The sequence below is a fragment of the Gouania willdenowi genome, chromosome 22 (assembly GCF_900634775.1).
Source record: "Gouania willdenowi chromosome 22, fGouWil2.1, whole genome shotgun sequence".
In the NCBI taxonomy this organism is placed as follows: Eukaryota; Metazoa; Chordata; class Actinopteri; order Blenniiformes; family Gobiesocidae; genus Gouania; species Gouania willdenowi.
This window is the reverse complement of record NC_041065.1, coordinates 28600816-28618087: the sequence shown is the minus strand read 5'-3', so window position 1 is coordinate 28618087 and position 17272 is coordinate 28600816. Positions and strand designations below refer to the sequence as shown.

At 34.8% G+C, this 17272-nt stretch overlaps 2 protein-coding genes across 2 annotated transcripts in view; both read left to right on the top strand.

Annotated features, from left to right (window-relative positions):
- Positions 1-2064: 2064 nt before the first annotated feature.
- rsad2 (radical S-adenosyl methionine domain containing 2) lies at positions 2065-6447 on the top strand (the record flags this gene model as incomplete). Its single annotated transcript, XM_028438717.1, has 6 exons — positions 2065-2401; positions 3492-3653; positions 4723-4952; positions 5046-5195; positions 5814-5846; positions 6099-6447. Coding segments are annotated over 6 exons (1077 nt in total), but the record flags the coding sequence as incomplete, so codon positions are not given.
- A 1941-nt stretch (positions 6448-8388) lies between these two features.
- The window catches only part of rnf144aa (ring finger protein 144aa), a 33335-nt gene continuing 24451 nt past the window's right edge, over positions 8389-17272 (top strand). The window contains exon 1 of the mRNA XM_028438716.1: positions 8389-8938. The gene's annotated coding sequence lies outside the window, so the exon portion shown is untranslated. The remainder of the gene's footprint in view (positions 8939-17272) is intronic.

Here is a 17272-nt window from a genome sequence, read left to right as displayed (position 1 = left end):
GGTCCTCCACATCTTCCACTGAGAGGATTGAGAGGCACAGCATTTGGGTTTTTCCCTTTCCATCCATGACGTAACCACTCGGGAATGTCTCTTTTGGACACGCTGGTTCGTGTTGTAGTGATCTTCTGTTCGTGAAGATTGAGTCGATTGTGTTCAATGACCAGTTGATAAGTTCCATCTCGTTGCTGTGTTGGTCTTGTATTCGTGTAAGAATGTGTTCCGGGTTTTTTCTTTAAATCTAGTCAAGCTTGCAGCTTGTTTTGTCTCTACATCAAGGTTATTCCAGCTGTTGATAGTTCTATTGACAGTGCTGTATTTTCCAATGTTAGATTTCACCCTTTCTTGTATAAACACATTTCTATGTCTTAGTTCATAAGCCGTTTGTTTGTATGTGAAACGTTTTTGTATTTGATACGGGAGTGTTTTAAGTGAGGCCCTAAATGCGAGAATTTGTGTGTTGTAGTGTATTATTTCTTGCAGTTTTAGGTATTTGGCCTTTTCAAATAGTTCGTTTGTGTGTGCGTTGTGTGGTGCTTTATATAGAATTCTAATTGCTTTTTTTTAAGTTTAAATAAAGGTTCAAGAAATCTGGGTGTCTCCCCAGATTTCAGAGCAGTAATTTAAATGTGACCCAATAAGGGAAGAATAGATTGTCTTCAGTGATTTGGTATGTAGTGTTTGTTGTAATTTCCATGGGATGTAGCTGCTTTTGGCAACTTTGTTTTTAACTACTTGTATGTGTTCTGATGAACTACGGCCGGGACCACAGAACGTCTCCGTGCCAGATAGCAACTCAGCTCATAATTGTGAGCTGAAATTGTGCGACGTAAAATCGAAATCTATGTTCAATTGCCTTTGAAACGATTTATCACATGACTATGTTCCAATAAATTTAGAAATTACCGGAAAAGGGGGTGGTTCAAAAAAGTCTGCGAGAGGCTCTTGACATCCGCTCATAGAATGTCCATGTCAAATTACAGCCCAATTCAACGAGCATTAATGTAGGCGTATTAATTTGAAGAAGTAATGGAGTAATGGGGCCCATTCATACATTAGTATGTGTCAATGGTTTGGTACCACCAACTGTCGCAATATTTGACTTTAATGGAAATTGCCCCTCGGGCCCCTAATAAAATTGTGCGAGGCAAAATCGTAATCTACCATGAGTGATCTTTGAAACGATATATCACACGACTATGTTCCCATAAATTTGGAAATTACCGGAAATGGGGGGTGGGCTTATGGGCCCCCTACCCTATTTCAAAAAAAGGGCTCCGAGCATCTCATCATGTTCTTTCATACCAAACATTCCAATCTAACGAGAACTAACAAAGAAGTATTCATTTGAAAAATGGGGTCCCCGGGGTCAGCGTGGCGCCCCTGTGACACAAATGGGGTAATGGGCCCCATTTATATATTGGTATGTGCAAATGATTCGGTACTACCAACTGGCGTAATATTTGACTAGCAAATAAATTAGAAATGAACTTTTATTTTTTTATTTTTTTTGGACCCCCTGGGCCCCAAATCGAAAATTGGGCTCCGAGCGTTGATGCGTACACATCCATAAATTATACCAACCAACATTCAGCCCAATCCGTTCACGAATAACAGAGGAGTAGCGATTTTAACTAGTGTACACAAGAAGAAGAAGAAAAAGAACAAAGTGAGTGGTGTTTTGAGTCCGGTAGCCCGGCCTAAAAATGGGGGTGGGAGCAGTGTATTTATTTAAGTTATCTACAATATTTATGTTAATACATATCATGTCATTAGTATCCATGTAGGCTACAAATGGAAAAAATGTTACATACTACTAAAGCTTTTTAGGTTTGTATGAAATTGCTTGGAAGAAATAAATGCAAACTATCCTTCAATGTTTCCTGCACAGTTAATTATTAGTTTGAGTCTTTATCAAAGCTGTGGAATCTAATCCAGCCTGAAATGCAATTGTTGTGCTGATGCAGGATATTCAGTTTCGCTTTCCCTTCTGGTGAATGGAAACCTTAGTGATCAGCTGTAGCCTGTATAAGACCAGCTTCGCAGGCACAAACACAGCAGATGTGACGCAGATCTACAACTACAACCATGTTCTCTCTGTCGGTCTTTGTGCAGCTGTGCTTCACCTCCATCCACAGCCTCATCAAAACCATCTTTTCCCAGTTTCTTTACTGGGCATCTTACTACAAAGAAATACCAGTAGAATCTGTTATTTCTACTGCTTCAGCTTCAAACCAGGACCGAAGCTCGGATCAGGTTTCAACAACAACTCCAACCAGCGTCAACTATCACTTTACGCGCAAATGTAACTACAAATGTGGCTTTTGTTTCCACACGGCAAAAACGTCCTTCGTGCTGCCGCTACAAGAAGCAAAGATGGGACTGGAGCTTTTAAAGGAAGCAGGTAAAATTTAAAAATTATAATCTAATAGTGGTTTCCCGATCCAACATTTTCACTTCCGATACCATACCGATATTTCAGCCGATACTGGTACAAACATGACTCATACTTACTAGTATTACTTGCTTGGCATATTGAACGTGAAAAAAACTAGAAAGTGTCTAGAGGTACGTTAAACGTAGCCACAGCCTCTGGGACTATGGGTACGTTTTCCGGAACGCTACTCACCGCTAAAGTGGGTTCAACTCCCACATTTGACAAATATTTTTTTTTCATTTTAACATATTTAACACGGAAAATCCCACCTTTAAAAATACATATCCAACAAAAATAAACATTTTATGGTTAGGGATAGAGTTAGAGTTACGGTTAGGGCTTAAATAAAAGGCTTAGCGCGGTAGCTAAAACTGAGGTAAAATACAAATGAGGGAACTTTAAGTCACGTGGTGCACCTATCATGTGACCTAAACAGCATGCCTGTTAAAAAAAAAAAATTCTTTCAAAATAAAGCACAAGTCCAACATGAAGTATTTATTTATTTTTGACCAGCTGTCTGCGACCCAACCAGTACTGTTCCGCGACCCACTTTTGGGTCCCGACCCACCAGTTGAGAATCACTGCTTTAGATCCGTGTTTTTCAACCTTGGGGTCGTGACCCCATGTCGGATCACCTGGAATTGAAAAAAGGTGGCCTGAAATGTCAAGTAATTGCTAAAAAAAAAAAAAGAAAAAAAACTTTACTGATTAAAACAATGTATTTATTTTTCTTAAATGAACACTGTGTATCATAACACAACTGTATTCTATACTTAAACGTCCTCAAATATTGTAACAGACTATAGCATGATCAAAACTAATTCTAGAAAAAAAAATGATCTGATATGGCCAGAAAATTGTGATATCAAATAAGGGTCACGACTCAAACAAGGTTGGGAACCATTGCTTTAGATGCAGTTTGATATAATCCGATCAATTTTTTTTTTATTATTATTTTTTTGGTGATAGTCTATTAATTTTGATATTGGATTACGACACCCCTAACATCTGCTCTGTCAGATTGTATATTATATTTATTTATCAATGTGTTCCTCAGGAATGGAAAAGATCAACTTCTCTGGAGGAGAGCCTTTCCTGCATGAAAAAGGAGAGTTTCTGGGTAAACTGGTTCAGTATTGTAAGCAGGACCTCCAGCTCCCAAGTGTCAGCATCGTCAGCAATGGAAGTATGATCAAAGAAAAATGGTTTCAAAAATATGGTAAGATTTTTAAAAATGTCATCCTTCTGCATTGATGTATAGCACGTGTCAAAGTCAAGGTTCGGGGGCCAAATCCGGCCCTTTACAGCATCCGATTCAGCCGTCAGGAGAAAGTAAAAATTACAGAGAAAACATGAATCTTTGTATAAATTACCAAATAATTAAATTGTAAATTGTTGTTGAAAGAACAATTTTTTTTCTCTAAATCCTACAATTTTTCTCACATTATTCCACAAAGTCTCCCCAAATTAAATAATTGGTCCAAAAAAAAAATCAAAAATCAGAAGACATTTAAGTATCTGTCATTTATTGCTTAGATATTGTAAATGTCTTTCATATTTTACGTCTAATTTATAACTGGAAGTGCAAACTCTGGCACATTTATCGTTCACCCAAATTAGCTTTTATTTTGGTAGTTCTGGTGAATTTGCATTTAGTGTCATCCGTGACATTTAGATTTAACATTTAGATCTAGATATTGATTTAACATTTAGATTTGCCATTTAACATTTAGATTTGCCATTTAACATTTAGATTTGCCATTAAACATTTAGATTTAACTTTTGCATTTAATATTTAACATCTACATTTGATTTAACATTTAGATTTAACATCTAATATTTAAATTTAGATCTAACATTTATATTTAATATTTCACATTTAGATTTAGATTTAATATCTAATATTTAGATTTAATATTTAACATTTAAATTTGATTTAACATTTAAATTTAATTTAACATTTAGATATAGATTCAATATCAACTATTTAGATTTAGATTTAACATCTAGATTTAGATTTCACATTTGGATTTAGATCTAACATTTAGATTATATATTATTTTTTTGAATATCACAAATTTCACAAAAATTGCTGTAAATCTGGCCACAAGTAAAAAACATACTTTTGTTAAATGTGGTTGGTTTGTTTCTAAATGCATTAGCAACTTTACAATCTGCGCCTAAAACTTGCGGCGAACTGGTTCATATTTGTCCCTTGAACTAAGATGAGTTTGACACCCGTGATGTATAGAATTCATCTCTAAAAGTCCAAACATTTTCTCCTCCAGGGGAATATCTGGATATTTTGGCCATTTCTTGTGACAGCTTTGATGAATCCACCAATCAGCTGATTGGTCGAACACAAGGCAGGAAAAGTCACGTGGACAACCTTTTTAAGATCCGTAACTGGTGCCAGGAGTACAAAGTGGCATTCAAGATCAACTCCGTCATCAACACCTTCAACTTTAACGAGGACATGACGGAGCAAATTATTCAGTTGAATCCTGTGCGTTGGAAGGTGAGTTCTATCTGTGTGTGTGTGTATATATATATATATATATATATATATACAATTATACAACGATAAGAACCCTCCTATTGTTGCGTGCAGGTGTTCCAGTGTCTCCTGATCGATGGGGAGAATGCAGGAGAGGCAGCCCTGAGGGAGGCAGAGAGGTTTGTCATCAGTGACCAACAGTTCCAACAGTTCCTGGATAGACATGACACGGTGTCCTGCCTTGTTCCTGAATCCAACGAGAAGGTCAGTGGTTACTCAGCAAAACTCCATTCCTCTCCCTGATCCATTTACTTTATTATAGGTATTAATCTTAATCCATCTTGATCCTACTTCTCCCACATTTTCAACCTATTTTAACAAGTTTGGTGTCAAAATATGCAGATAATTTCTGTCCATTCTGCAATGTATTGGCTTTATATAAATGCACAAATCATACACACTTTTATTGATCGAGTGATTTTAATATGAAAGAGAACAATAGTCTGCAACAATAGGTATGAGGAAAAACTGACCCATTTATTAATAACCAATGGGTTGCATATATTTTAATTTTAAACATAAGAATATTCTACAATTGAATAAATTAATTAGCAAACTATGAAAAATAACTCCAATAATTAACCTAAAAAAATTCAATAAAATTTTTATTTTATTATTTATTATATGTTGCCTATATTGGATTGGGACACTCTTAATTCATATACATTTTTGAAATTATTATATGTATTACCTTTTGTATTGTGTCTGGAACAAATTGATAAAATGTCAAAAAAAAATGTTAATATGGTAATTAATTATTCATCGTTGTGTTGGCATGTGTTTATCATTGTTTAATTTGTGTTAAACTTGTTGTCCTCACAGATGAGAAACTCCTACCTTATCCTGGATGAATATGTAAGTTCATTTAATTTAAAGTATTTTTTATTTCACTTACAGTATCCACTATGATCTATGATTATCCATCACAAAATATTGAGTTCATTCTCAAGATATTTAATTTTTTCTCAAAATATTTAATTTTTTTCTTACGAATTTGGACTTTTTTCTCAAAGTTAGTCTTTTTTGTCTCTCAATGTGGCCTTAAAACACCATCGTAGTGTCACGTGTGTAATTCCCAGCTGATATCTCCTTTGTTTGCTTTTTAAGATGCGTTTCCTGGACTGTCGAGAGGGAAGGAAGGACCCGTCCAAATCCATCCTGGACGTGGGCGTACATTCAGCCATTTGCTTCAGTGGCTTTGATGAGAAGATGTTTTTTAAGAGAGGAGGGAAGTATGTGTGGAGCAAACAGGACATGAAGCTGGAGTGGTAAACACTCACTTTTTGGACTTTTTGCTGCGTGAAGTTCTCATAAAATGTTCAGGGAAAAAAAGCACTTTTTGTAAATACTTGTTGATTGGCTGCTGTTGTTATTGATTTAATAATTTGTGTTATTCCATGAAAAAATATGTGCACTATAAGTGATGTCTGACAATAAAACAAATATAGTTTCTTAACTTTGTTTGTTTTCTTCTTTACAAATGTATGTGCAGTCATCGTCATGATGTCTACAGTTTGAAATTATACATTTCTTTCAATTTTATAGCAATATTAGTTAATAATATTTCAAAATAATGGATCCAAAACACAACAATTTTACCTCTCAACCCTCCTATTGTTCTCAAATATTACACATTTTAGTTTTACCCTTGGGGTAAATCTGACCCCGGGGATATTAGCCTTAAGAAAATGATTTTCAGAAAATTGTTGACCACATTTTTGTGTCACACACAAACAAGTTTTACACCACTAAAACAGCTTGGGGTCAAATTGACCCCAGAGAAACACCAATGTGTGTAATACAGTATGTGTTCAGCACATTAACAATATTATCATGATAATGTTATGCTTAATTCTACCTATCAAATTAGGAAAAGTCATGGAATATGAAGTAAAAGAGAATAGTCAAATATAATTTTTTGAATGATGAACATTGAATGGGGTCAAATTGACCCCAATGATAGATAATACTCGGGTTAAGGAAACTATTTGTTCTGTATTTAAAGTTTTCAGATGACAATAGTTGATGTTTACATACACAGGAAACTCATAAAGTGCAGAGTTACCCCTGGTGGAGTTAAACTGCACAAGGTTTGGAGTTTTATTGTTTTCTTCTGCTGTAATAATGCGAGATGACACTCATTATAACCAAACCCTCTCAGTGGAAAAACCATTTGCGTCATTGCACACTATCAAACCTTTGTCTCCAATCAGCTCAAAGGAGTTCATTGTTCAGATTTTGCCTCGCAAACGCCCTTCCTGCATCTTCTTAAATCTGGATATTTGCAATTACTCTCACTGTGGGATCATTTTAGCACTAAAACTACATCTAATCCCTCACAAGTCCCAGTTTTAGTTATTGTTGTGATATTGTATGAAAAATATAGTCATGTTTTTTGTACAATATAGTGATCCAAAACTTATTTTTTCCCTGTGGCAGCTCAAAGCTTTTGTAATTTCATTATTATTCATTATAATTCATTCATTTATATGTATTAAATAAATGATTATTAATAAATGTATCATTTATTTTTAATTAAATACATTAATAAACTAAAAAGGAACAACCTACAGATATACAAACAACTATCATTTATGGCATTTATTTAGGTATTAATTAAGTGATTTATGTATTCTTCTTTAATTGTATTTATGACATATCTGTAGATATTATTTAAAATCACTTAATTTACATATAATTAAATAAAAACATTTTAATAAATGTATTATTTATGTATTTATAATGAAATGAATGAATGAAAAAAAAAAATCCTACAGATATATGCCATAAATAAATTAACAAATAACATTAATGGTATTTATTTAAGTATGAAGTGATTTATTTTTATTTTTTTTCATTTTTTAAGCTTATTTACAGCATGTCTCTGGAGGCTTTTTTAAATTATTTACTTATTCATTTATTGTTATTTTTAATTATGGAGGTAGATTTGTCATTATTCAATCAAAAATAACTTTTCAATCAAAAGAAAAATAAGTTCAATAATAATAATAATAATAATAATAATAATAATAATAATAATAATAATAATAATAAAAACCTTTTCAATCCAAAAAAAAAAAAAAAATCAATCAAAGAAAAAAAAGTATTCAAATGCAATTAATTGATCTTGCTTTGATTGAAAATATTTATTTTGATTGAAGTGATTTTTTTTTTCTTGAAAAGTATCTTTTTTAATTGAATAATAAAGACGTAAATCTACCTTCATAAATTCCTCCAAACATTTCTGCTGTTCTAGGTCAGATTATGAACTGGAATGACTGAATTTCTTCGTTTCTATATTACTGAAACCAACCTGTAGTGTCATTGTTCTACCAGCAGGGGACGCGGTGCTTATTAAGACATGTTTTCCAGGGTGTAGTTACAGAGGTGTCCTCTAGGGGGAGCCTGACATACAACACTTGTACTTCATCAAGACTTTCACAGACAAATGGCGTCCGTTTTGTGCAAAGCATCCGTATTTTCCCCCGAGAACGACAGCAGGGACCAGGGCAGGGTAAACACGCCGTCCACGGACACCTTTGCAGCCAGATATTCGGTAGTATTTGTGGGAGGTTTGTGCTGAAAGCGGTCGTTGCAGGACGTGTCGCAGTCTGCGGTAAAGGAGAAGGAGCAGTGCCGCTGTTCAGTTACAAACTAACCCAGTGTCGAGCACCACAGAGCGGGGACAGAGTCAGCTGAATACCGCTGTCTCTCTGGTTGTTCGTTGGAGCTTCAACTCGAGTTAAATGTTTTCGGGCTACGTGATGAACAACACGGGCATCATCTTCATCTTCATCTTCATCACCCCCTCACAGAGACTGAGAATCCCCTCCAACTGACTGTTTGTCCGCCTCCACCTTTTTAATCCAATTCAGGACTCAGGAGATCATCTTCTCAAGCTTTGCTGAGGTTCCTCCACCAAACACGGCGTTATCCCAGAAAGCCAGGTAAGAATGGCTGCTTTTATGCTTCTATCAAAGCCTGTGTTATTGTTTCTGATTCACTTACTCATCATCACTCTCTCCCATTGCTTCATTTTCACTGCATTGTTTACAAAAGTCACCTGTAAATTAGTGCTGGGCAATATATCGTGACTCAAGATATATTGAGTGTTCTATTTTGGCGCTATAGAAAATTACAATATCACTTAATTCGAGATATATCTATCATTTTTTTCCCCAACTTGTTTTCATTTATTAAATCACAGTACAAATCACATCATACAAGAATTAAATATTATTCATAGAGTACAGTCAAACAGTGTCCTTTACAATTTTAAGTTATTTCTGAGATTATTTTTTTTTATAGCTTATTTTGTATTAAAATACTCTTTTTAGGAGTTGCTGCTTTTGGTTCTTCTCAGAACACAGTTAGATGGATTACTGAGTAGGGCTGGGCGATATGGACCAAAACTCATATCTCAATTTTATTTTTCAAAATGACAATATACATTATTAATCTTGATAATTTCATTTCAAATCAAGTCTGACCAGACAAACAATTATGGGTTGAATTTGCTGGTTCAAAATGCCACACTCACATTTGTTAACAAATAGTTGCACAATATGTGCCACTTTGGGCTTTTTCTCCTATTAGGGACAGCACGTGTGAGTGAGTTCTGTAGTGTGGCTTGTGTACGGGAAGGTCTGGGTTAGGACGCACTCAGCGATCCATCCAACTGTGCTTTTCATGCTGTTCTTAGCAAACGCAGCAAATCCTAAAACAGGTATATTAAAAACAACACAAGCAATGAATATATATATCAAATCGAAACTCAAAATTTTCTTTAAAAAAAAAAAAAAAATTAGGCAAAATAATCACCCAGTCCTAGTATCAAGATATATCGTATGGTGACATGCAAATCGTGAATAGTGTGGTATTGTCAGATTCATGGCAATGCACACCCATGCTACAGTTAGGGGTGGGAACCTTTTGGTACCTTACGATACGATACGCTATACACAGCTCACGGTAACGATTATCTCACGATATGACGATACTGCGATTATCGATATATTGGTCAGAAATCAATCTCCGATAATCTATGGCATAACAAGGAAAAAAAGATTAAGTGAAAAAGTAAAATTTTTATTTTATATGTCTGAAAGACAATAAATTGAAAAAGTGTCCTATGAACAGTGACACTATTTTAGTGCAACATTTCTGTAAATAAGTGTCAACATACCAATGTGAATGAATAAATGGTGACAAAATTTCTGTGAAGACATACCTGCACATTTTAGTAAAAAAGCAAAAGAGTTTAAAAAAAAAAAAAAAAATTTGATAGTGCAAGTATATCGATAATCGTTTTTGCGGGAAAATATTGTGATATATCGCCGTATCGCGATATCGTCACAATCCTAATGCACACCCCTACTATAGTATATATCTTCCTGTGTATATCAATGTTATCTTTTCAGATATTGACCGATATATCAGCTTTTTAAAAACCCAATATTGGTATCAGTCGGGCTGTGTTCTCCACCTGGACAACATGTGTTCAAATATCTCCTTGTGACACATTTGCAGGATTGTTTCCGTCTCAAAGTACCGTATCTGCGTTTCTTTGCTAAAACACTTTCTCAGTAAAGCAAAGCTCTGGAGGGCAGCCCCTGCCTGAACAGGCTTTTAAGACCCTCCGCCCCCCCATCATGTGCCATCGATTCTTACTCCAATTTCATGCTTCGAGACATAAAGCAGTGAGTTACGTGTGGAGGCAAATGCACTCTCTCTCTCTCTTTTTCTCTCTTGCGTTTAAGCAATGAGGTCTATTTCTCATGCAACTTCACAGACATGCAGCAGATGCTCTGCACCACTTTCCCATCCATTCTTCTCAGTCACATACGTAGTGCATGTAACCATCAGGGAATAAATAAATGCATCAAACCAGCTCCTCTCAACTCAACTCTGCTGCTAAAAACACGAGATAGATGATCTGTGCAAAACAGCAACTCATTCCTGTCAGTGACCAGTAGCAGTCAGGCTATATCAGGCTGTTCCCAGTGGAATGTGGTGACTTGAGAGAGGGGATAACATTAAAATCCATAAATACACACATTTAATGAAATTCTACAATATTCGCAGGACAGACAGTTTTTACATGCTTATATCACACTAGAGTATATCACACGCTTTTTCCAAATTCCATTGTATTATTTTTTTTAATTCTGTGTTTTTCACATTCATTTTTCAAAATAAAGTTTTATTTAGAAATATATATATTTATATTTATTTATTTTTGACATCTTGTTTATATTTAATTTCATTTTGTGTGGCCACTCTGCCCATGTCTGCACTAGTACACCTAACCTTCTCTGTAAAGCGTCTTTGAGCACTGTAAAAGCACTATACAAATAAAACGTATTATTATTATTATTAAAGCTCACTTAGTATCATCACACCCTCATGTTTTATTAGGTTAGACCGATTATATTAGTAGTAGTATGAATTATTTATAGACAAGTTGTTACATTTTTATTTGATAGACTGCTCATTGAGCTTTATGAGCCATATTTGTAATAAAATACTGACAAAAACATTCTTAGAGAGATTATTAGAATGCTATAAAAGCTAGCTTCATGCATATTCATAAATGTGCTTTGAGGACATCGTTCAAAAAGTATGGAGAAAGATTAGATTATGTTTGCTGGTTGTCTGCGCTGCAATATAATTTAATATTCTTGTAGCGTAATAATAACACAAGGTTGATGAGGACCGCTATGCAACGATTGTTTTACATCACTGCTTTGGTGAAAACTCACACTTTAACCCTCCCATTCTGACGCATATTTGCCTTCAGAAAATGATTTTTCAGACATTTTTTGACCACGTTTTTGTGTAAGGCACTGACTTTGTTTATTTGTTGAATACATAAATAATCAGAATCAGCAATAATACACACAGAGCGCACACACACAGAGAGGTTTTAAGGTAAACTGAATGACAAGGTGCAAATGATTGATATGGTGCAATGATGGCCATGAGAGTGCCAAATGCTAAGTTAAAAATATCAAAAATAATGAATAAAAAAAAAAAATTATAATAATAAAAAGGTATATATTTATATACGTAAACAGATTTTTATTTATTTAGCACCACCATCAGACCAAACCTTTAAATTAAGAATTAATTCATAATAATAATAATAATATTAATATTAATAATAATGAATAAATACATTTAATTTAAAAGCGCTTTTCAAGAAAGTCAATGACACTTTACAAGTTAAAACAACAATAGCAAAAACAGAAATATAAATCAGAAAAAAAGAAAGAGCATCAATAAAGAGAATAGTTTTCATCCAAATCTTCTCAAATTTACAGACAACATTAATGACCCCCCATATCATGTATCAACTCTGCACCTGCAGGTGTGGGGATACAAGGTCACACATAGACAAGTTTTACACAGCTAAAACAGCTTGGGGTCCAATTGACCCCCAGAGGAGCACCATTGCGTGCAATGTGTTAAGAAAAGTCAACTTGTATTTTTTGAATGGTAAACAACATTGAATGGAGTGTAATAGGAGGGTTAAAAGAAGAGGATTTCATGCTCCTAGTTTAGAGGTATAATAAGAATCTGCCTTTGTGTTGCCAGGTTGGTCACTAAGGATTATGCAACAGCTCACATGCTATTTCTGCACCTCTTTGAGAGGGTTTGCAGGTGTTTGGGTTTTTATAAAACTAGAAATGATGATTGCAGTCAGTGTACACAACATACATCATTGTTGTGCAGGCAAACCCTGGTCACATGCACACTGGGTTTATTATAGTTGTAGAGACACACAAACAAGCCTGGAGTACTGTGATTTTCATTTTCACATTTCCAAAACAATTTGACAGTAAAAATATAGGGGTGCATCACCAATTTTCCTAACCTTCCGATTTGGAAAAAAAAAAAAAAATATATATATATATATATATATATATATATATATATATATATATTTTAATGAGTCACAGTTTTGAAATGCACCACAGAATCTGCTGACTGCCTGTAACTTTCCACGACTTAACATTTCAATGTTTATATTTCTGCGCGACCTTAAGGGCGAGAGTTTCACACGAGAGCAGATTGGTTCAAGTGGTGCAAAGATTTCCATTTATTTGTATGCTTTACTTTTTTTTTATGAATATGCATTTCCTTCCATCTTATTTTCAACAGCCAAAATATATTTTCTAATTACTCTCACAATTTTGGATTATTATTTTCTCAAAACTCTTGTAATTACACATTTTGGGCACTTAATAAGGATTTCCACATTTGGTAGAGTAATTACGTGCATTAAAAAAACTAATACAAAATAAACAAACATCAAAATTACAGTAGCAATTATAGTAATAGTAGGAATAATAGCAACAATAGTGTTAAACAAATAAACAAGCAGAGCAGTAGATATTGGATACCCATGAAATTAATAAGAAGAGAAATTGTGTGGGGGGGGGGGGGGGGATTTACAGATAAAGTAAACACAATGAACACAATCAATTAAAAGTAAATAAATAAAAAAAACAGAATAAAAATGTAAACACAGCATACAGATAATTGAAATAAAAAATAAGTAGACAAAATTAAAATTACATAATTAAAAAACAAATTAATAATTACTAAATAAAATTACATTTGAGATAAGTTATTTTGACACAAAATTAATTTGAAAAACAGTAAAACCAGGATAGTTTTTCATCCCGCTGTTCTCTCACAAACATCTTTTATCTACTTTTACTGAATTGCCGTATCACCCTGACTCATGCTCTGTTGAGTCGTTTCAATTTTTAGAAAACATTGGTTGATGAGTCAGCAGCTATAGACCGGATCTCTGGGTAAAACAGCTCCAATCTGGCACTCTGGCACTCTGCAGAGAACCACTTTAAAATAATTTTCAGCTCATCGCAGCTCAGCTCCATCTTCGTGGCCTTGGTGGTGGTAACCATGGTGATAGCTGGCCTGATATAACAGGGTAAGAGCATAAAGCATAAAAAACTAGTTGGTACTATTCGTTCTCTTCAGCTTGGACGTGGCAGCATCGAACCTGTAACTCTTTATCCAACAGCTTTATGTGTTTGTTCTTTACTTTGTTGGCGTTTGTTGTCGAAGGTTAACACTACATATAGAGCAATATTAAAAATAAAATAATACATTTATGTTATTGTTTAGTTGACCATCACCAGCCCTCTCTAAGGCAGGGTTGGTAAACTTTATTAGAGGGGAAGGTATAATAAAAGAGGGCAGTGCTATCATTTCCACTCTTACTGTCTTAATAATATTCTTGCGTTATTTTCGCTGTTTTATTTTTTCAATCATTATTATTCTTGCATTATCTACATCCTTTTATTTTTAAATCAATATACCATATTTTTCGGACTATAAGGCGCACTTAAAATCCTTTAATTTTCTCAAAAATCGACAGTGCGCCTTATAATCAGGTGCGCCTTATGTATGAAATTAACTACTGTGCTTCAACATACTGAACTGAAAAAGTGAGTGTATTGTTCTGTATTTTATGTGTTAAACCTGAACAATGTTCAGAGTTATTGTTAATGAGTTGAATAAAGTTTGACTTATCTGACTATTTTATTTCGCTTAATGCATCTTATTAATAATAATAATAATAATAATAATAATAATAATAATAACAAAACAGTGCGCCTTATGTATGAAAATAGACCCAGTCAGACCCATTCATTGATAATGCGCCTTATAATCCGGTGCGCCTTATAGTCCGAAAAATACGTTAATCTTTTCATTATTTCTTAATCATTTTTATCTGTGCATTAGTTCCACTTTTTCTTAATCATTAACACCCTTGCATTATTTCCACACTTATTTTATTTTAAAATAATTATAATCCTTGCATTTTTTCCACTCTTATTTTCTTTATCAATAATATTATTGCGTAATTTCCACTCTTTTATTTTTTATTCATTATTATCCTTACTTATTGTTTTAATCATTATTATTCTTGCATTATTTCCACTCTTATTATTTGAATCATTATTATTCTTGCATTATTTTCACTCTTATTTCATTTTCAAAAAATTATTATTTTTGCTTTATTTCCACTCTTTTATTTTTTAAATCATTATTATATTTGTATTATTTCCACTCTCTCTCTTTTTTTTAATATATATAATTATTCTTGCTTTATTTGCAAGAATGTTTGTTTTAATCATTAGTATCTTTGCATTATTTACATTTTTATAAATTTAATCATTATTATCCTTGCATTATTCCCACTCTCATTACTTTAACCAATATGATCCTTGCTTTACTTCCACTCATTTGACCTGGTGAGCCACATACTGTAGTTGCGTTTTAAGTTTTTCTTTTCCTATATTTTTTGTCGTTCACATCTTTGGTGTCTAAGCGACAAAGTCAACAACAGGATATCAGGGCATTTCCTGTGGTAGTTTTGGCGTTCCTTTTTCCAGCCCACAGGGACCTCCACACTGAGTTTGTTTTCCATGGGAGCGGCTCTCTCCCACAACTACAAAGGTAAGCACTGAAGCTGTAAAAGAGAAAGCAGAGGAAAATATGCTGTTGTGGTGAGACGTGCACAGCGTGGAAAAGATTCCGATCTTGGGATGTTGCAATGTTTTGCCACGGAGAATGTGCAGAGAGTGTTTGAAGGAGTGTGCCTCGTGGTATGACACTAAGGTCGTAGATTTTGTTTTGTCTGCGATTAGGAAAATTGTGTGTGGATTGTCCAACGTAATGCAGCTGGTGGTGAGAGTGTTTCTACCCCAGAGATTAGCCTCTGAGTGCTTTTCTGTTAGAATGGCTTGTCCATGGAATTGACACACAGATTTTAGTTCAGGGGCCAAATACGGAGCAGTTTCATCTCAAGTGGGCCACAGATTTTATGCAGGAAAACGAGTAATTTCGACTTTATTGTGCCCTTGTTTACACTTCTACGTATACATAAAATACAAAATATATAAGAAACTGACGATAAGTGATATATATCAGTCTTAATAGGACTTTTGTGATTTTGTCACCAATTTCTATTTAATTAATTGAAATATTATAAATTCATTTGAGGAAAATGTAACGATCTTGTAAGAATCTTGAGTTTTTTTCAACAGTTTAACAAAAAAATTACCAGGAAAACTGAGCCCCTGCAAATATTGTGGAGTTTCATTTAAACAATGACTCATGCTTTTTCTGTCATTTTTACTTTCTCCTTTGGGACAAATTGGATGCTCCATAGGGCTGGATTTGGCTGCCGGGCCTTGAGTTTGACACAAGTGACTTACAGCATCAACTTGAAATTTTGCTCGAGGTGCTCACTTCCTCTTCTATCTGTCAACTGTCAGCACTTTGCCACGACTTGATAGGCTTTAGGACTGGGAATGTGATGAAACTGATGGGCTGTGGATGTTCTCTTTGGAAACATGTTTCAACAGAACAACAGGACATTACTGGTTTTGAGATTTTTATTAGAGGTGGGTCCATATGCGAAGTTCACGAGACAATATGATCGACCATACTGGGATCACAATAATTATATGAAATGATATATTTACGGAAAGGAAAGTCATGCGTTCCTGTGAGATTCTCTGATTCTAAGATGGCAGTGCCTCACTGCTAGAGTCTTAAACACAGTATATTTAGGGTGCTTACTGCTTTCACACCTGTTTAGTCCCGGACTCGGTTGGAGGACAGCTAATAATTTGATCACCTTGGTTTGGCTCGGTTTGCATTCAGAGCGCAACTTATGATCTGCTCCTAACAGCCTCTGGTGCAGTTACATGAGCGAACCAGTTGAGGGGCCTGTTACTGGAGTAGAGACTTTTCTAGGCAGAAAAACAGAAACCCAAAGAAGAGACTCATCTATGGGTCAAAGCGAGTGCTTAAGAGTGCGCAGAAATTTTTGCCTTCTCCGTTTGTTCATTCACAACATTCAACAATGGAGCAGCAACATGTTGCCTTGCTTATGGTGGTTTTGAAGCCCTGATTTGCACCGTCGCCGGCTCTCCTGACCACCCATAATGCCGTGCACTCTACGTCATCGCCGGTACTTTCTGTGTTTGATCCGCTCCAAGCATGGTTGTGTTCAAGGCTCTTGACTTTGATTGGAAATTCTCCAAGCCCGGCAGAAACAGTCGCTCTAGAATTTGCCTGTTTGATCCACTCTAGACTTAGATTGCGTGTTCACACCAGCCAAACAAACCAGACTATCTGAGTAAACTAATCCTGCTTTTCTTTCCCCTGTACATTTCTTGGCCCCACAGCATCCTGTCTTTTCTCTTAAGTGTAGTTGTTCTGGTCCCAGTGTTCCA